The 21,218-nt window shown below is 34.1% G+C and overlaps 2 protein-coding genes across 2 annotated transcripts; both read left to right on the top strand.

The window, feature by feature from the left end:
- The first annotated feature begins 385 nt into the window (after positions 1–385).
- On the top strand, positions 386–8,734 carry LOC124847972 (F-box/LRR protein). The gene is made up of 10 exons (XM_047325567.2): positions 386–723; positions 816–923; positions 1,006–1,098; positions 1,174–1,308; positions 1,824–1,925; positions 2,031–2,070; positions 2,490–2,648; positions 6,516–6,691; positions 6,935–7,053; positions 8,129–8,734. The coding sequence occupies exons 1-10, from the start codon at positions 490–492 to the stop codon at positions 8,568–8,570; spliced, it is 1,608 nt and encodes a 535-aa protein (XP_047181523.2). The 5' UTR covers positions 386–489; the 3' UTR covers positions 8,571–8,734.
- A 5,439-nt stretch (positions 8,735–14,173) lies between these two features.
- On the top strand, positions 14,174–19,654 carry LOC124847973 (CBS / octicosapeptide/Phox/Bemp1 (PB1) domains-containing protein). The gene is made up of 15 exons (XM_047325568.2): positions 14,174–14,381; positions 14,462–14,595; positions 15,508–15,676; positions 15,795–15,927; positions 16,020–16,184; positions 16,315–16,396; positions 16,504–16,617; positions 16,737–16,803; positions 16,988–17,093; positions 17,187–17,254; positions 17,817–17,911; positions 17,988–18,121; positions 18,437–18,522; positions 18,612–18,701; positions 19,095–19,654. Exons 2-15 carry the CDS (start codon positions 14,483–14,485, stop codon positions 19,260–19,262), a joined length of 1,590 nt encoding a protein of 529 aa, XP_047181524.1. The 5' UTR covers positions 14,174–14,381; positions 14,462–14,482; the 3' UTR covers positions 19,263–19,654.
- Positions 19,655–21,218: the final 1,564 nt, after the last annotated feature.

Raw genomic sequence — 21,218 nt, 5'->3', positions numbered from 1 at the left:
TTTATTAAAATATTCATTTAGTATCTATCTCTTAAACTTTTTTCAGAAATATCCGTGAATATTGATTTTTTTACTATTGGTAGGCATGTGTACAGGTGTGAAGTTAGTGAATAACCATTTTTATTTCTTTTTAAAAGATTAAAGTAGTAAGAGTGTAACCCGTATATACAATCTTTTATATTGTATGTCTTTAAAATAAATCTGTATTTCATTTTCCGTAAAGTGCAAAAGAGATCTATAAAAATAAAAAAGATTAAAAATACAAGAAGAAGAAAAATGAATTATTGATGAAATTTCACAGCATAAAAGTATTAATTTAATCAGAATACAATTTTGTATATCATATAACATGTATATGATAAATTTAATAATTTGTTTAGAAAAAGATTTCTGAGTTCCACGGCCCAATCCGTGGCCCATGTAAAAAATGTTTCGCCATTTTCTTCTCGGTACTTTCTGCGATGTTTACGTAGATGGTGTTGAACAGCCATGGAGAAGCCATCGTCGTCGCTAAAATCGAGCACGAAGGTGAAAGCTTCGAGCGATGCGAACACCAGCTTGAGTATGCTGAATGAGGATATTCTTCAGAACATTCTAGCGAGGCTTCCTGCTGTACCATTCGCTTCCGCAGCGTGCGTCAGCAAAGCATGGAACTCTCTCTGCAATCGCATCCTCTCTCGTCCCAAACTCTCTTCTGCGCTCTCTCTCAACCCTTCGCTCCCCGTACGTCTCTTTCTATCTCACATTTTACTGAATTAGGGTTCGGTAATAAACCTACGGAATGACGTCGGTTAACGCTTTACAATTTCGAATAGGATGCTGTCAACGAGGTTGTGCAAAGGGTTCTGTCGGAGCCAATTCGACCACATTTTGCTATTGCCAATACTGGAACTGGATTCTGCACTTCCAAGACTCTGCGGCTTGTAAGGAATTAATACCTTCACCTCTTTTGAATTTTTGCTTTATTGTGTTTGCTATGCAATTGGCTTAATGCTTATGTTACAGATTAGACAGTCATTGGGATCTAATATTCCCGTTATTGTTACCGTGGCAAATGGTATTATTGGAAGGGATGCTGTTACTGATGAGTTTAAAGAGGTTGGGTTTTGATATTTGTTTTCTGTTGTGATAGAGATTTTCTGAACTCGACTAAACGCAGGGTGATTTATGTAGGTCAAATGGGGTGCCCTTTTTAGTGGCTTTGGTGAGGAAACATATGCAACGTCTATAAACGAAGGCTTAGTTTTGACTGTTGGCTACTTGCCGGGATTGAAAGTCGAAGCTGTGCCGTTGCGGCGGCCACAAAAGGTAGTAAAATCCCTTTAAGAATTTGGACTTGTGCATTCTCAGGAAATGAATATGTAATCTAAGAGAGATAGAGATAGTAAGACATTGTGAAAATGAATGTTTGTACAACCCAATTTTAGGGGTTGATGCCAAGTAGATAGAGATGGCTTATTGAAGACAGGTGTTAAAGAACATAAAAAGAACATGACAGTAAAATATTTGTCTGTTCTGCATTGGTTTTTCATATTATTAACTACACACTTTACTAAACAGACGAGTCTCAATCCATAGACTAACACTACTATGACTATTTGATCTCTTTTAACATCACAGTTAGCATATTAGATCGTTTTTTAGATGTGCTTGTCTAAGCTCAGAACCAGAAAGGCATTAAGGCATAGTGTGTGGTTCAACCAGTATGAGTCACTAATGTTGCCTCACCTCAGTTCCTTAGTTGCACCCTTTCGCATCTTTATACTGATTAGTTATATTTAAATGAGGGTTTGCTTTATTCTTTTATTTATTTTTTCCACCAGTCATCTCAAGCACCTTGGGTCGACAATTTTATTAAGGATATTAAGGAATATTCAGCCATTGCCTCCGGTCGCCAGTTCCCTGTTGGGATTATATTGTTTGGAGTAAGTTTATAGCTGCACACATATATACTAATTTTATTTTAAGATCTTTTTCATTATTTATTTAATTCTTGGTTATGTTTCTGATACTCTGATTTGGCTGCGTAGGAAGCAAGCAGTGACATGAAATTGGTTCTGGAGAAATTGGGTGAGTGATACTTATATGCATATCATTTGGTATTCCTGTATGTATTATGTTTCTTAGCTATGCACTTTTGTTTAATATTTTCATTTTCATTGCCTCTTTACTTTATGAGGAATATAGTAGGAGAAAATTGGCGTGGTGCTTGGTAGGCAAAAGAGCAAGGAAGGAAATTATTTCATGGGGTTTATTATGTGCACAATTTTTTTACTAAAAGATATAACTTGGTGTTTACTCTAAAATTTTTGTAGTAAAATATCTATGGGATACATATCTGTAATTTGTACTTGACTTTAGATTCGGAAACTGTATTCTACCAATGTGTTTTAGATCATTATTTTAATTTGTACCCTTTTACTACAAGCTTGTGCTTTTCAATTTCATTATTCTTTTTTTATCAAAATGATGTCTTGTTTTCATTTCAGATTATGCTATGCCATTGGACACTATCGTTGTGGGTGATGAGAGAGGCTCCTTTGAGTTTGTACACAAAAGTGGGAATGATTCTAGAATCATTTGTAGTAAAAGAGGAAACGTAGAAGCTGTTGCTCTGGTATTTGCTCAGGACAGAGATAGGTCTTTGGGTATGTCTTGTTATCTTTTGACATGATCCATGATATATAATCCATGTAACTGCTTGCATAATGCCCTTTTTCATTGAGGGAGAGAGGGAGGGAGGGAGGGAGGGAGGGAGGGAGGGAGGGAGGGAGGGAGGGAGGGAGGGAGGGAGAGGGAGAGGGAGAGGGAGAGGGAGAGGGAGAGGGAGAGGGAGTCTCCTCACTGACTTCTTTCAAACGAAAATACCTCTCCAATATGTTAGTCCAGCAATAAGCCTCGTCTCCCACAAAAATAGGAATGTCCAACTTTCTCCATTTTGAAGAAGCCACGACAGAACCTCCCCCCTCATTCTCTCTACCATCATCATTGCTTCCCTTGGCAACAAAAGAGTTATTTTCTGTATGTTTATCGAATGACGCTAACCTTTCTACCACCACTGTAAGCCCCTTAGTCATATCTTCCAAACAGTGGAACCTTCTATGATTCTCATTGTCCTGTTCTTGCACTATTTTTTCCAGGCCATCCAATCTTGATTCCATTCTTGTATTCACCATGCCCCAACAACCACCACTGCACCAGGAAAGAGGCTCTGAATACCAATTGATAGGTACCCAGATTTTATTAACATTGTAAAGAACTTCAAGACAGATTCTTGGATGATTTCTTAGGAAAACCAGACAGCTTGGTCTATGTTTAATGACTGAGAACACAAAACAAAATCCCAGGTCTTTCGAGACGACTTGGCTCTCCCTTCCTTACACTTACAATCTTCTCAAAAACTTCTAAAAACAACCCATATACAGACTATATATAGTAGTCTGTTTACAACAATCCACCTCTGTTAGGTTCCTGGGTTTGGAACCTAACAACACACCCTCTCGATGTCGATAAAAGAGATGAAACCCAAACAATAACACCACTGACAACAGATAATAGAGATGAAAGAATGGATTCTCTTATTGATAGTAGTAGAATTGTCACTTTACAGAGAATGGGGTTGGGAGCATAACCTCCCTGGTTGAGAGCATAACCTCTCTCTACAGGCTAAACCTGACTTTACAAAATAATACTCGATAATCCTCTATAGAGTTACAAGAGCTCTATTTATATCAGCTCTGACCCACTACCCCTTTTACAACCGACACCCCCACACCCTTAACTCCTAAACCCACCTATTCTATCATCTTATATCCTAACAACCTCACAGACAGTTATAACTGCCTGTTATCCTTATTCCTCCTAACAAACAATTTCCTCCTAAACCTATCATGGAATGATTGCTTTTCCAGATTTGGGGAGAGGTTTAAGAGCATGGTGATTTGACACTTCCAATTGGGAGTGTTATAAAATCCACTAGGTACATTACTAAGCTTGAGGAAGATGTGATAATTATGAAATATAGGGAGCGAGTTGAGTTCTTGATAGTTCCTTTCCTTCTTTCTCACCAAAATATTCTCTCTCAGTAGGCCATACACAAGAAGCCATATACCATAAAGAATATTACTCTTCTTTCACTTTTGAATTCTAGGTTCCTAACAAATTGGTCTGACCTGTTGGATAGAGGAAGAGGTGGAAGCATGGAAGAAAGAGTAAATACTTTTGGAGAAAGGGGCTAACAAACAAGGAAGAGCCATGACAAAAAAAAAAAAAGATTGTATGCAAGAAATAAGGGAAATCATCCAAGAAACAAAAGACATGCTACAAGAACTCATTAATGATGGAAGGGGCTCAGAAGGAAGTGAGAAATTTGTCATGAAAGGAAAGAAAGAGGGAATAACAAGTATGGATGCTGAGAAAGATAGTCTGCAAAACATCAAGAAAGGTAAGAAATTCTCTAAAGAAGGAGAGTTCTTTGCTAATGATGAAGAGAAGAAGGAAGAAAGATATCCACAGAGTAGTAAACCAGATGAGGGAGAGAAATTGTTGAGGCCTAGGGTTAAAACAGTGGTGTCAGGGAGCGACCCAGTTGAGGTTTGAGTGTCCATGGGTGCATCCACTATAGCAGTTACAAATCCATATCTCGAAATTCTTGACATTATAACAGCGACAAATCTTGCTTCTGGCAATGGCCACAAAGGAATTTCCAGTTTTCTTGTAGAGTTTTTATCAACTAGCCATCTTGAATTACTAACAATGGAGGAAGAAAAAGATGGGGAAAGAAACTTCAGGAATGGAAGCAATGCAAATAGTTTCAGAGCGAACTGCGACACTTGTGCTTTACGGGGATATACCAGATGTTATTTGCCTTAAGGATTCTCTCAATGCGGTCCAGAATGTTACACAAGTTTTTGATCAAATTCATCAAGTATACAAAAAATTCATCAAGTATACAAAATGCAGTCATTTTAGAGGAAACAGTTAGCTCGACATGATGATGATGATGAATTTGGATGGTCAGATCAACAAGCTCTTTCCTTTTTAGCTTGTAGGATGAACAAATTTGAACAAGGAGAGGGTTTAGCCATTGCCGCTACTATACAAATACAGAAAAAGTTTCAGGGTTGGAAGAAGAGAGGAGAAAAGAATTCTTGATCATTCGTCATGGAATTGTTAAAATCCAAGCCCATGTAAGAGGTCACTAGGTCAGAAAGCAATATAGAACAATCATATGGTCCATGGGAATCCTGGAAAAGAAGTCGTTCTTATTATTAATGGAACAAAAGGAGTCAATAATTCTCTCATATCGACCAACCAACCAAGCCTCTAGACCTGAATTGGAGGGCAGTAACACTCTCATATCGACCACCACCCAAGACTTTTTGGCAATTTTGTAGATTGAGCTTTAACTCTTTGTGAAGGGGAAACATTGGAGGAGAGAGTGCTCTTCTATTTTTTGTGTTCTTTTGGGTCTATACAGTCTATACCGTAAAGAATATTACTCTTCTTTCTCTTTTGAATTTTGGGTTCCTAACAGTTTATTTCTTAAGGGGGCCTCGAGTTTCCATTTATGCTTAGATTAAATTTGTGTTTAGTGGCTAAACTTTCTTGAGTTTCCATGTTCATTGTTGTTTGTGATATAAAACTAAATCATAATTCATAACAAGTTCTAATTCAGGCTAAAAATATTAGTTGAAACTTGCCTCTATCTTAGAGGTTTGTTGGCCTTATTGTGTTACTCACTATCGGTGGTTATCAAAGCATTCATGAATACCTATTCCCATGCATTAGATGTTCAGTCCTTTGCGGGACAGGATATGTTAGATTGGGTCATCCACTTCCCCATACTGGGTGAAGATTGGGAGATGCAAGTCAGGTTGAAGAAGCTTTCACCATTAAGAAGGACATGAGAAACAAAAGTACTAATTAAATGGAAGGAATTGCCTGACTTGAAAATTCTTGGGAGGATCTCTGATATGAACCAGGCTCAGGCCCAGTATTTACTTGATAGAATCACTTATTATGGAGTTATGTCAGTTGACTTGTTTTAGTGAGCTTCATGTTGATGACACTTACCTCAGTATCTACTTTCATGTTTGTTAATGTTAAATTTGAAGTGGTCACTTTTAAAATTTGTCTGAGGAAGTTGGCAAAAATAAGTGATTATTTCTCCAAAATAAGTTGAATCAAAGTCAAGAGTTTGTTGAATAAAAGCTTTATTAAGTTTTTTACCTAATCGTGTCCAAAACACAAATTATCAATATTGCATACAAATGTCACCAATTTTCTAGTATCCATGCATCGTAGGATAAGCACCCTCATTGTTTTTTCTTTACCATGTTTCCCTCTCTTTTTTGTTCTGCCTTTGTATGTGTGAACAAGTTGAATAATAGTCTATCTTGTGCATTGTTTTACTGTTGTGATTGTTTCCAGTTACATGGCATGATTTACTAGTCTTTTAACTTAGTTGTTTTTTACAAGTTACATACCTTTGCTATGGATTGATTTCACTGCAGGAACTATTAGGTTTCATGTTGCATTGTCAGATGGTGTTTCAACTGTGGGTCCCAGATACAAGGCAGCCTCAGTTAGAGCAAACTCCACTGATTGTGCAACATGGCTAACTGCTAGGAGGGAAGGGCAACAAGAACTTCTTGATGGTCAGAGTATTCTACTTGATATCAATAATTTGGTGCGCAATTATATGCATATTTCTAGGCAAAATTAAATATGGAAAAATATGTTTAAATTATTTAGAACTCGTCAAAACGAAGTTTTATAGAATGACCATTAGATTTCATGTAATAAATAAAATACCCTTGTGAAGAAATTTAGAAATTACTGTTTGGATCCAATTGCAAGGTACGGAATTCTAGTATGGGATTTATTTCTTCGTAATATGTTTTTTATTTTCTTAACTTAAAAAATGTTGCAGCTGGAGAATCATATTGAATCTCCTGATTTGTACATCGGGGTAATTAAACATAGGAAATTCTCCACGGGAGCAGAGAAGCCAATGCCAAGAACCTGTGTTGCATATCATGGAATTGTGGGGTATGACTGAAACTACTTTAGATGTTCTACTTCCTCATCAATGTCTATTCTTCTCTCATTCTCTGGATTCGTTTTATTAATATTTTTTGAAAAAGGACTGAATTTTACGACATCTACCTTTTTAGTGCCATATCTTATAATCCCATTATTCCATCCACTGTCATTTTCAACTGCTGATATTAATTTTGGTTTATCTAGCTTAGATGAATTACAGTGCTTATGACCAACTCAGCTAAAAGATATGGTAGTCTAAATTTACAAATTTGGTAAATTGTTTTCCTATTGTCTTAAAAAGTTGTTTTACCCATATTTTTGGAATCTTGTGCTATGTTGAAAAACAATTGTAGGAGTGGCAATGTGTAATTATTATTGTACTTCAAATTCCTGGATGGAACTAGAAGCAATCTTCTAATTCATTAATGCTTGTTTGGTGATTTTGAGGTTGAGTAAGGCATAAATCCTCCTACGTGTGTTTAAATTGTAACTGTTAATCTGAGCTCAAATTCTTTGAGAAAAGACAAATGCATGTATGCATGATTGCCTAAATTCTTTTTGTACAATCCTAGATGACATGAATTCTGTCCAGAATGAAATACGGATGCACACAATATTTTTTAACATAATTGTAAGTCTAAGCTAATTTTTTGTTTTGATAGATGGTATTACTTTATTACTATAATATTGAGATCACTTAAATATTAAAAATGGTGCCCAGACAGAAATAATGGGAAAGATGCTTCTGCCGAAATTGGAAATTAATCTTTATTAGCTTTTATGACAGCCATTTGATGTTTTTATATTGGTTTCTTTTCGTGGAGCTTGGACATGCCCTGTTATATAATCAATTTTGTTCCCATTCGTTCACGTAAAATTATGGGTGTACTTGCAATCCTTGGCCTTTAAAACACGTATCTAAGGTTCTCCATAGCCTCTAGTGAAACTGTCACCATTGGCATCATGAGGCTCCTGACCATGTGTGCGTTTTTTTTTTCTTTTTGCTCTTTTATGAGACCTCTATTTCCGTAGCAGGTATTTGTGCTCTTAATAAAAAGGCTAAGTTTTTGTGTTTGGACAGAGGTGATGAAGAGTATCTGTATGTGGACGGCATCGGCATAAAAACAGGAGATTTCTTTCAATTCTACTTTTCAGATCCCAACACTGCCTTAGCTTCATTAACCAAGGTCCATGAAGCCCTCAAGAATATTACATTGGAAAGAAATTCCAAGAGTTGCAAGGGTGATGAAGACAATGCTGCCAATGTTTTTGGAGGTTTAATTTTTGCTTGTTACGGCCGGGGAGAATCCTTCTTTGGACGTCCCAATGTTGATAGCTCCCCTTTCTTGGAGAATTTTCCAGGAGTGCCCTTTTCTGGAATATTTTGTGGTGGAGAAATGGTGCGCCCCTGTACCACTGTGATTGGTCAATGTGAAGGAGCAAGCCCCTCTAGTTGTTGTCTGCATGTCTACAGCACTGTCTACTTGGCAATGTCTTATACTCCTCCCTCTGTGGAAGATTAGACGTTCATAATTTCCTTCAATAGTGTAAATTTCTTAGTTTAGTAGGATGCCATTTTACCCTCTGCCTAGTAGTTAATGGTTATGGAATTTGTGTTTTTTTTTCTTTTTCTATACACTGTTCTTTTATTTATCTATCATAATAGCATTATGAAACTTTCTCCATACCCTCTGATGTGATCATACATAGGTCAAGAATGAAGAGTTTTTAAAGAGTTTAAAGAGTGACAAAAAACATAAAAAAGAATAGTATAGGTTCTTGGCTTGTATTTTTCCTCTTGTTTTTTTTTCGTTTATTTTGGTTGTAGAGAAGCATATAAACTCTTTTTTCTTTAATGTACAAGTAATGTGGGACTTCACATAGTTTGGACTTAAAAGAAAAGAAAAATAAATAAGCTTTCTCCTTTTGTTGCTTGTAGTGCAAATAATCATGCATAGTTTGTAGTTTTTGATTTCTAGACTCATTAGGAAGCCTATAAACCCTTTAGGAATGGAAGAATTAAGAGATGTGGGACTAAGAACGTGGTTGTCCAGACTTGGAAGCATTCCAAGTCCCATTCCTTAAATCCCTCCACTTAACTCATTCTTAAGGCTATATAAGCAACCTAGGGGTTTTCTTTGTAGAAATCTTTGAATGAATCAATTTTAAGAGTTTGCATTCCTACATTTTTTCTTGATAACAATATGTCTCAGTCTTTTTGAGGATTTTATCTTGAGCAAATCAAGTAGCAATCCACCCATTGACACTTATCTTGAAATCCTTTTCAAGTGGCGTGTCTACACGTTTTCCCTATCCTTTATCTTTTTCAATTTTAATTCTTTCCATTCCTTAATTGTCATTAGAAATAGTTTCTCTCTAAGCATGGTATTCCCTATGCATGCTTATAGAGAAACTATTTTTAATGACAATTAAGAAATAGAAAGAATTAAAATTGGAAAAAAGAAAGAATAGGGAAAACTTATGAGGTGTAGACATGCCACTTGAAAAGGATTTCAGGATAAGTATCAATGGGTGATCGCCACTTGATTTGCTTAAGATCAGATCCTCAAAAAGACTGAGACAGATTATTATCGTAAAAAAGAGATGCAAGAATGCAATTCACTCTTAAAATTGATTCATTCAAAGGTGTCTACAAAGAAGACCCCTAGGTTACTTATATAGTCTTAAAGGATGAGTTAAGTGGAGGGATTTAAGGGATGTGAAACTTGGAATGCTTCCAATTTTGGACAGCCACGTTTTCAAGTGCTCTTAGTCACACATCTCTTATTTCTTCCATTCCTAAAGGGTTTATAAGCTTCCTTGTAAGTCTAGAAATCAAAACTACAAATTATGCATGATTATTTGCACTACAAGTAACAAAATGAGAAAACTTATTTTTTCTTCTTTTCTTTTAAGTCCAAACTATGTGAAGTCCCATATTGCTTGTACTTTAAAGAAAAGTTTATAAGTTTTTCTACAACCAAAATAAACAAAAGAGGCAAAATACAAACCAAGAACCTATACTACTATTTTTTGTGCTTTTAGTCACTCTTCATTCTTGACCTATGTATGATCACATCACCCTCTGAAATACAAATTCTTGAAGTTAGAAGCTGGAGCGGATTTAATGAAATGAAGTCATTGTTTCTGCTGGGAACCGCTACCTAAAGATTGCTGGGTATTGTGGATTTGTTGTAAGTTTTGGAGAACTCAAATACTTGGTTGTTCAGTTTAGGCTGAGTTGAACGTCTAGACAATTGTCAAGGATTAGATCCTTGAGAGGCTAAACTTGGTCTAGTCGCGTTGACTAGGAAACCAGGAATGATATTAATACTTTGTTGCAACCAGTAGTGGTGAGGATACTCGATGAGAACCTAGAGAGGCAAAACTTATGGAATCTTGGAAAAGATTAGTGATACCCCTTAAGAGTTCTTAAAGAAGAACCGGACATAACACAGGTTAAATGAATCAATATAAAAATTTGTGGTTTACTGTTTTCCTATTCAAAACGTTTTCCATTTACTCGTATTGTAAAACCTAGCATCTAATCATCTTAAAACCCTTACACTTTCTCTTTACAAATTATTAGACGCTGCTTTGCGAAAATATTTTTGAAGTGTTTTCCCTGCAATTTTAGTTGGCATAAGAGTTTACCTCATGGGTGAGTTCCTAACATAACTTGAGGAAACGGTCTTAATGAGCACTAGGATCATCTCACCCACCAAAAGATAGAAATTATTTGTCTCCAAGTGCCACCTTTTTGCACGCACTAGGATCAATGTACTTGTAGGATAAGTTCACTAAGAAACTTAATCCAGACATCATGATAAAAGGCACAATAGCTTCACGATATAATCTAATTTTTTTTCACTTTTTTGCTGAGAGACCACCTTGATCCTTCCTTAATTTTACATAACAACAAGAACAAAAAATATATAAAAAATATATATATAACCAATTAACTACAAATTAACATTTAGGTTCTGTACTAACCTAGGCAAATGCAACATGTTGCAAGTAATGGGTAAGGTGTCCTGTGGACCTCTTGAGAATGCACCTTCTTCATGTCGCTGTTGAGCAACATCCTCCTATTGAACATGCTCGTGCTCAACATGCTTTTGTTCAATATACTCCTCATGCTCTTCAGTAATCATTTGTCCTCAACGACATCAACGTTAATTTCTTATGTGCATTTCTACAAGTTGATACCGTGGGTCTTCTCCTTTCACCTTATGATAAACTCTCACCACAATGAATAGATGCACCTCTAATTCTAACCATATATGTCAACCAAATATATATATATATATATATATATATATAAAATAATAATTCAATATTTCAATATTTGAAATAATATATACTACTAAAACCACATCAAATTATAAAAAATAAGAATAAAATTAAAAACACAAAAAATCTAGAAAAAATAATAAATAATAAAAAATACATAATTTGAAATACGACCAAGTTTAACTGGCTTTCGAAAGCCGGTTCAGATCTTGTTTGTAAGATTTGAGAAAATAAGGGTTTTAAAAATAAAGTAGTTGAAAGAAAATAGGAGATATAATTTTGGTGGGTTTAGATATTAAAAAAAAAGATATTATTATCATTAGTTATTGTAGATATTTTAATTGATATATTGAGATATTATTACATATAATTAGATATTATGGCTTGATAATAAAAATATATATTATTGATAGTATCATAATAAATTAGAATAAAATGTATTATTATAAGTTAGAAAATATTAGAGATAGAGTTGGATAAATTCATAAATATTAAGATACAGAGGATTGTCAATCGGAGGTCTAATTTGAGAGAAAACAATCTCACATCAGCAGCTCTATTTTGGAAAATTTCATAAAATTAGCACTAGTGTTTTCGTCATTGTGAAATCGTTCACCATTGGATCGAGCTGATTTTTGGACAGTGAGTTCCAGACCTATGGTTCTCTATTCTAACGGCTCGAATCGTCAATCAGATGTCTAGTTTGGATGAAAATACTCTCGCATTAGTATCTCTATTTTGGAGAATTTTCATCTTCTTGGTTCTCATTTGTAAGCATTATGCTAATCGAAAACCCTATTTTGGGGTTTTTATTGGAGACTCTTTTGAACCCTATTATTGAGGGTATAACATGTCAATGATTGGATCTGGATGATTCAATTATGTTTACATGGGTATGTGATGCTTGAATGCATGTATGATGTGTTAACTATGTTTCCACGTGACCTAGGATTGATGTATGTATTTTTGAATGCTTGAATCATGTCCAGGATGTGTTTCGATTTGGCAATAATCGATTATCATTAGTTATAAACGATTATCTACGCGTTGGTTTTGAGTGTGGTTTCAGAATAATCGATTATTTGGAATGATAATCGATTATCCCTTCTTGTGTGATGTTGTAGGAAGTGATTCAGTGTGGTGGCGGTGATACCTTAAAGTTAGGGTTTCTCTTTCACCTGTGTGAGGCAGGGGAAGATGATGAGTTACGAGAATAACGTTAATGATTTTATGTGATCATTGGTTAGTTTAGTGAAAGAGTCACGGTTTTGAACCAACCTCGACGTATTATGAATTATGACGAGAACTTAACCAATTTTTGAAAGTTGATCAAACCTTAACCGTGTTTCGAAATACGGCTAAGACTTCTAGCCTCCATGCATTCTCACATTTACACTTTATATACATTGTATATGTTCAATTCATAGCATTTCAATCCAACACAAGCATCAACAACATGAATGAACAAAGGAGGGGAGAGAAACTAACCTTTAGTAGTGCAGCAACAACGACCACCATAAAAACTGCAACAAAGTGGAAAAAACAAAGGAAGGGGAAAGGGAGAAACAAGGGAGGTTCGGGGAGAAGAAATGTGGAATGAATATACACTAGGTTTCAAATTTTTAAAATGAAAAAGAAAAACTTGGTTAAAAATTCTAATTCTAATGCAGAAGTGACAAAAGGACAAAATTAAAATTGTAAAAAAAGTTGGACATTCAGAACGAGATTATTGAAGTGCAAGAAGAAACATTAATAACAGTCACCTTGAAACAAACAAAATATATAATTATATATTATTTTATGTTAGTTTTCATAAAATAGTTTTACTTGTTATTACTGTCAAAATGATATACACAGTTCATCTAATATAATAGTTTTTAAGTGTCCTATTTTATATAAATAATAATATTTTCTTATAAATAGCATTTTATCATCAAAGATGTTATCAACGGCATTAACATCTAATTAAAAATTATTTTTTATTATTTTACTTCTGTTTCTAACTTGAGTGTGTTCTGTAATTAATATATTTTAAAAAATCACTAAAAATATAAACGGAATAATCAGTCGTCCTTGTTCCTAAAATATTTAACTAAATCAAATTCAAACTTTAATTCTGACCTATATAAATAAACCAGTCAAACCTAATTAAATATATTACTTTTAGTAACCTAAACTTAAATTTGTTTGACTGGTTTACATTTCTGCCTATAATCAGCATAATATATTGACAAATCGTACCGTGATAACGATGGAAATGAAATAGAATTACCTTACTCATATTAACTAAATCAGTCAGGCAATGACTGTCTCCCCTGCATATATTGCATAAGAAACTAACCAATAACCAATGTTTCTATATGCTTTTAAGGTATACACTGGTTAAAAAACTTTAAATATTTTTTATTAGAACTTACATTAAAATGTATTGTATAGAATAGAATGAAATGTAGATTTTATAAATTATTATATAAAGATATTGATTGATAGAAATTACGTTAGAAAAATTAGATAATTAGATTATTTATCAATATCTATGTTCTTTTAATGAAAAAAATGTATTTTCTATTCTTAATTCTTAATCAGTTCTCTAAATATTTTTTTTAAGTTTGAATTTGAATACTTAACACCAGCAGAAGATAATAAATCACAGTGCACGTGGCAAACTCATGGCAATCATGACTGTGAGCGTATAAGGTTATTTTATTACTGCCTGTTAATCTGTTATTTTAATTATAATAATAAATTACCAATTTCCAACAAAAAAGGAATAAGTGACGTGCACGCCTTCCATTGGCTACATACCAGTAACGTTGAAATTCTCTATTTCTCCATCTCTTCTCTGTGTTCCTTTCCTCCTCCACGCTTCTCTTCTCTCTCTAGGGTTGCCTTCTTCCTCTCTCATTTCCCCCACTTTTTCCTCGCCGGCCGGAAACCTTTTTCCGGCAATATTTCCGGCCATCAAACCTTGCGCCGCCTTCAATTCAACTTCTCCATTCGAACTCAATTAATCTGTTTCAATTCGGAGCTGTAGCTAGCTTGTACGACTCTCTTAGACTTCGATTTTATACACTTTGTTTTTTGTTGATTTGACGTGTGTTTGACGTTTTTTTTATTGCAGCGATATTGGAGCAGAGGGGAGATGGCAAGTCAAACCGGTGCCTCTCGAAGGAGTATTTCCTCGACGAGGAAAGCCTCCGAATCAGGAGTGTCTCATGCTACTTCTCGAAAATCAATTACCTCTTTGCGACCTGTGTATGTTGTACTTATTCACTATCTTCCTTCTTAATTTCCGCGGCTATAATAATATATGTTTTCGATAGCATGCCCAAATTAATCAAATCGTTAATTTGAATCTTAATCTTCCTTAAATTATAATTTTTTTGACTGTTTTTTATAAGAATAAAATCCTTTTATCTTGCATGCGCTGTTTAATTTCATCTGCTTTGTGTTTATTGTTTAAAGTGCTAAAATTAACCTTGTAATAATTTGAAATATTATGGATTTTATAGCTGTAGCTATTTTTGTGGTCTGCCGATGATTATCGCTTTTCTGAGCAGCTATTTGGGATATGTGTTGCCATAGTTGTAAAACTCGGTATTTTCAAAGTGTCTACGTCAAACAAATGTGGCTATGCAAAGTCTTGCCCGATTGGCTGAGTGGTTGGTTTACAATAATGAAAATAAAGGTCTTTGACTTTGATTCGGTTGCTATGGTTGTACCATCAAGTTTACTTGATTGAAAAACACTTTTATGTATCATTTTGTTAAAGGCTAAGCAGGCGTAAAATACGTACAAAGAAAATGAATTCTGGAGGAATTTATTGTTTCGAGTAAGTAGATTTGTGCCTTGAACATTTATTTCCGTACAAGAATTTATCCTCTTCCCCCTTATGAATTTGAGTCTGTTTCAGAGGTTGATGATCTTGACATGGGTATAGCCGCTTTCTTTAATTGCGTATTTCGTAACCAATTAGTGGTGCCTACAAGGTTGACTTAAGAAAATTGAATTGGTTTCAGGAGTTGTTAAGTGCGCTCAAATAGAGTTATTTTTAAGCAATATCATGATAGGTCCTTCATAAGTATCTTAGAACAGAAGACTTTTTGTTGAAAGTCGTATCAATTTAAATAATGGGATGGTCCCTCATTGGTACATGAAATTGATCAGGGCATTAGCAGGAGAGCGGACTGTGAAATCATTGCGACTTACAAAGGCCCTGACAGTACCTGAAACAACAACCATCTACGAAGCATGTCGTCGGATGGCTGCCCGTAGAGTGGATGCTCTATTACTAACTGATTCTAATGCTTTACTCTGTGGAATCCTCACGGACAAGGTACCATTCATACATGGTTTTCTCAAATTTTAGAAAGAAACAAAAAATTGAGTCCATGCCTAGGCTTCTGCAGTTTTAACCTACACAACTTCATGTTCTATTTTATGGTTAAATAAAGGATATTGCAACAAGAGTTATTGCCAAAGAGATTAACATTGAAAACACACCAGTTTCGAAAGTCATGACTAGGAATCCAGTATTTGTACTTTCTGAAACTCTTGCTGCGGAAGCCCTTCAAAAGATGGTGCAAGGTTTGTAGTGTATATAGAGAAACACTCAACTTTTCAAGTTAGTTATTGTTCTATATCTTGCCTTTGAATACATGGCTGATATTTGTTGACAGGGAGATTCAGACATTTACCTGTGGTGGAGAATGGAGAAGTTTTGGCTTTACTAGACATAGCAAAGTGTTTGCATGATGCCATTGCCCGTATGGAAAGGGCAGCTGAGAAAGGAAAAGCAATTGCAGCAGCTGTTGAAGGAGTCGAAAAACACTGGGGAACATCAGGTTCTGCTTTGTAAACCATTTCGTTTTCATGTTTTGTCTTTTGATTCGTATGATAGTTTACTTGCAAAACAGTTAGATATTAGTTATGTTCACAGTTTTTAATATTACGTTGTATTTGGCCTTTGGACAGAGTCTAATACATCATTCATTGAAACTCTTCGGGAGCAAATATTCAAGCCATCATTGTCTACAATAATTTCTGAGAATTCAAAGTAGGTAATACCTTCTTTGTTGGAGTTGAAAAAATTATATAAATTTTAAATTGTCTGTATGTTTTTTCACCATCCAAGTTACTTTAACAGATAATGGTTCTTTTTAGGCTAGTAACAGTATCACCAACGGACTCGGTTCTGACAACAACAAAGAAGATGGTTGAATTTCATGAGAGTTGTGCTGTTGTGACAGTTAATGATAAACCTCATGGCATCTTTACGTAAGTTTGTGGTCATTGACATGACCAGTAGTCCTCTTTACATGAAAAGCTTTGGCCTTTCCCCCAACTTTCATTTATATATGCTTGGAATAGTTTTGATGTTTGCTTAAAAATTTCAGTTCAAAAGATATCTTGTTGCGGGTAATTGCACAAAATCTTTCTCCTGAATCAACTCCCATTGAGAAGGTACTTTTTATTTTTACATTGATTAGAATAAACAGTTTACCTTTGTTTTCATTTTCCATTCTTTGATTCTACAGCATCTATATCTAGTAATGTTTAAGATCCTATGTTCTATCGTGTTAGATGAAAAATTGGTCATTTCGAGTGTTCATCCTTTTCTTGTTGCTGTTATTTAATAAATATGCAGGTTATGACTCCAAATCCAGAATGTGTAGTAATTGATACACCCATTGTTGATGCCCTTCACACTATGCATGACGGGAAATTTTTGCATCTTCCTGTGATTGATAGAGGTAATGTTAATTGCAATACATATGTAAGCGGGAAGATTTAATGGGTATATGCTTCGATATTTTTTCTAACTTGGTTTAGGTGGTTGAAAACAGATGGCAGTGTAGTTGCTGTGGTCGATGTGATCCATGTTACTCATGCTGCCGTGGCGACAGTAAGTCAGGTGTATTATCTATCCTGGACTCTGGAACTCACTACTATACTATTGTTGACTAGAATTTTAAATCCATGCTGCCTGAAAATGGGACAAATGGCTTTATTTGTGACGTAGCGTTTAGAATGATTCTTGTCAGTAATATTGTGACGTGTTCTTGATTTGGTTTTGTTGATAGTGTTAAATGTAGGCTTATCTACTGTTCATGAATTGGTAATATCTCAACGGAAGTTGAGTTTGTCTTGATTGTCCACTTTTTTTACTTTCTTTTGTGTTATATTTTGGTCTTCACCCCCAATTTTTAGCTGCTTGGAAATTTAAAAATCTGAAAGCTATTCAGCAAATACAAATGATTAAATCTAAGGCAACCAATTTACATTCTAATTCTTTCATTTACACAATTTTCGTAAGAGTATATATAGGATTGGAAAATAAGAAAAAGGTAGATGAAATATGATGGACCAATGCAAATCATAATGGAATTAGACTAACAAATTTAAAAAAAAAAAAAAAACATTGGTGCTGGTACAATTAGGTTGGAAGTAATTATATAATTTTCCTCCACTAACAGGTTGGGAATAATGAAGCTGCAACCACCTTGATGCAAAGATTTTGGGATTCAGCCATGGCCTTAACTCCAAATGATGATGATGACGATACACGAAGGTTATTTTCACATAAATTGTTTCGAGAAATATTACGTATATTTTAATATACTTACACACTTTTGATTATGCACCAGTGAAAGCTCCTTGAAATTGGCTTCTGATGGAGGAGAAACGGGGAGGTCCATTCCTTATCTTTCATCAAGCATGGCTAATACATTTTCCTTCAAAATACAAGATAAAAGAGGCAGAATGCACAGATTCACATGTGGTATGCAAATTATCTCGTCACCGATCAGCATTTTATTTGCCATTTCCTTCCATCTCTGACAGCATATAACTGATGGTTTCAGTATATGCTTGTATTGTATATAGTTCTTCTATAACTTTCACTTGAATGTGATTGGGTTGCATGTAAATATTGACAGTTAGCTCTGTAGTAATAATTGATAGACAAACATGCCTGCTTGACTTTGTTTTCAGGGAATGCCTACATTCTCTGAGCAACTTGAATGCAATATATTATTTCAAGGCAATTATGTTTGTGTATTATCAGTTGAGTTTTTGTATGGGCTTGCATGTTCAGATACCCGGAGCATGAAAGAGGTTATAACTTCAATCATTCAGAGACTTGGTGATGATATTGATCCTAACAACGTACCCCAAATTCTGGTACTTTTGAAGACTATTGTATATTCTTCTTGAGATTGGTTGTATATTTACCCTCTTCTAAGGTAAGCTGGTTGTCTATCATTTTTCAGTATGAAGATGAAGATCATGATAAAGTTGTATTGGCTTCAGACAATGATCTTGCAACTGCTGTGGATCACGCCAAGACAGCTGGTTTGAAGGTATGGTGTTCAGGTCTGGAGTCCTGAAGGAAAGTTTTGTCTCCTTTCTTAATATTGAAAAAGGAAATAGATTTGTAGATCTGAGAAAATCTTTTAGAGATAGATGATGGATATCTAATATAGGTTAAGTCATAAATTTAGTTCCATGTAATAAAAGACTACATTTTTGTGACCATATGGAAATTGTTTACAAATTAGTCCCTCTTGTTTTTTAGGATTATAAGTAGTATTCCGACTTTTTTATGCAAGGACCAAAAGTACAAAAAATATATGTCGGGAATAAAATATAGAATTTTGGTAACGTAGATTGTGGACCTGTCATTTATGGTAAAGATGTTTATAAAGTATACGTATCTTGAAAAGAGTTTGACTTAAGATTGATTGATGTTGTAGGGGTTGAAATTGCATTTAGATTACGCAGGACCACGTGGTAATGGGAAAAGTTCGCGTTCAGGAAGTTATGCTTATTCAGATGCATGGGCCTCTGCATATAGTGCCGCTGCAGCTGGAGCTGCACTTGTTGCTGGCTTAGGCATATTAACATACTTGAAGCGAGTTTGATTAAATGAAGAAACAAGTTATGTAAGTGAAAGAGGCCAATCTGAAGTTAGGTTGAATTTTGGAGGGCAAGCCGTCCGCTAGCTATCTTTATGTTCTGAAATTTTGTACAATTTCTCTATATATACGAGGAAAAGGTTTAAAGCATTTTTGTGTTTTCTGAAAATTAATTGGGATGGTAATCCCTTGCTGCTTGTGTATTTGTAATTTTAGTAATTGCAGCCTCATCAACCCTCGAGACTGAACAATAACAAGCAGCTCTGTCCATTTTTTCTGACATTACGAGTTCATAAATCAATCGACCAGAATTGATTTCATTAGCGGTAATGATATTTTCTTTGTGACGAACGTTTGTTGTATAAAAAATATTTAAATATGATTTTAATTTCTTCAAATATTACATTGTTTGGTTATAGTTCTTAGAATAATATTTGTTAGTTTTAAGTATATGACTCTTTTTTTTGTTTCTTTAGTTTTTCTTATTCCTTTAATTAGGTTAGTATTAAAAATCAATGGTACTAATTAGTATAAACAAGACATTATTTTAAATTAATATACCTATATGTTTAGGTATATATCTTATTTAACGTATTTATTACTTAATTCCAATATCATTATTTGTTATTTTTAACTGTTATGTATTGTTTTATTTAAAGTATTTACATTAAGTAAAGTTTACAATTCATTTTCTATATGATACTTTTGATAATATAATATCCTAAATCGTAATAAAATAGTTTTTCAACATATTCGAAATAGGAATTTTAGCTTAGGACAAAAATAATAAATTATGTTTTATGTTTTTAGAATTAATAATTATAATATGTTTCAATTGTATCCAATGCTTATAAAAATTGAGAGAATTTAAAACTTGTTAAAGCATATCAATCTACTAAAAACCAAGTGTATTTGTTACATTTATATAACCAAAATATACTGAAAATCAAGTATATGTTTACACTTGTATGAAAACCTTAACTAAGCTTCAGTACTCTAAATTCAATTATTATAGAAAAGGAAAATGATTTTTTTTTTCTATTTCCAAAATTAAGCAACTAGAGAAAACACCATCTTTAGATAATCATTATTTTTTACAGTAGGTGATACTTCCAAAGAATGAATTTTCTTGTTAGATCATTTAGTGAGTTAAAGAAATAAACTTCCACAACATTTCGTAGGAATAAATAAGTTGATGAAATAAAATCTTAGGTGGGTTTTGGTTGGTCAACCTATTGCAGCCTTATTTATAAATTTGATTTTGGAGAGACTTTGTTTGTTTACATCCCCTCATGTTTTGTCATCCTCCTTAACTCATTTTTGTTTTCCTATATATTCATATCTACTATGTTTGTGTTTGAATTTAATTAAGGTTCCCTTTTCTTCACATCCTTAGTCATGATTTCTACTGTTTTTTAAAATCTCTTATTTTCTTTTATGTTGTTCAAAATGTCAAAGAGTTCTAACGACCTATGATGGTAGGAGATGTTTCTCTAAAAGGAGGGTATTTTTTTACGTTCCCCTTCGCTACCATATCTCTAGGATGTTACTTTGAGGGAGGTAGCTCATTCTATAAAACTTGGAAGTTTCAAGAGAAAATTGAGATCATTGTTTGATAGCCTTTAATTTAACTAACTTTTTAACTTTCAAGATTAAGGGCTCTTGCAATGTTAAACCACAGAAAAATGGAAGTTCTTCTCCTATATCTCTCTAAAATATTACTATTTAGTAAATAAAAAGTGTTAACTTGGTAAAGATCATCAAACATTTCATTAAAAAAATACCAAATAAATCATTCATTTGAGTGGATTAAAAATAGCTATTTTTTAAAATTGAAATATAATTAATGTAAAACCCTCTATAATTAGCAATAATAATTCTGTGTCAAATCAAATTAATTCACACCACAATCAATGTTTAAATTCTCTTAAAAACCCCCTCCCAACTCTGATTTCATCTCTG

The sequence above is a fragment of the Vigna umbellata genome, chromosome 2 (assembly GCF_029865625.1).
Source record: "Vigna umbellata cultivar VRB3 chromosome 2, Vumbellata_1.0, whole genome shotgun sequence".
Lineage (NCBI taxonomy): Eukaryota > Viridiplantae > Streptophyta > Magnoliopsida > Fabales > Fabaceae > Vigna > Vigna umbellata.
This window is presented reverse-complemented; position numbering and strand designations above follow the sequence as displayed.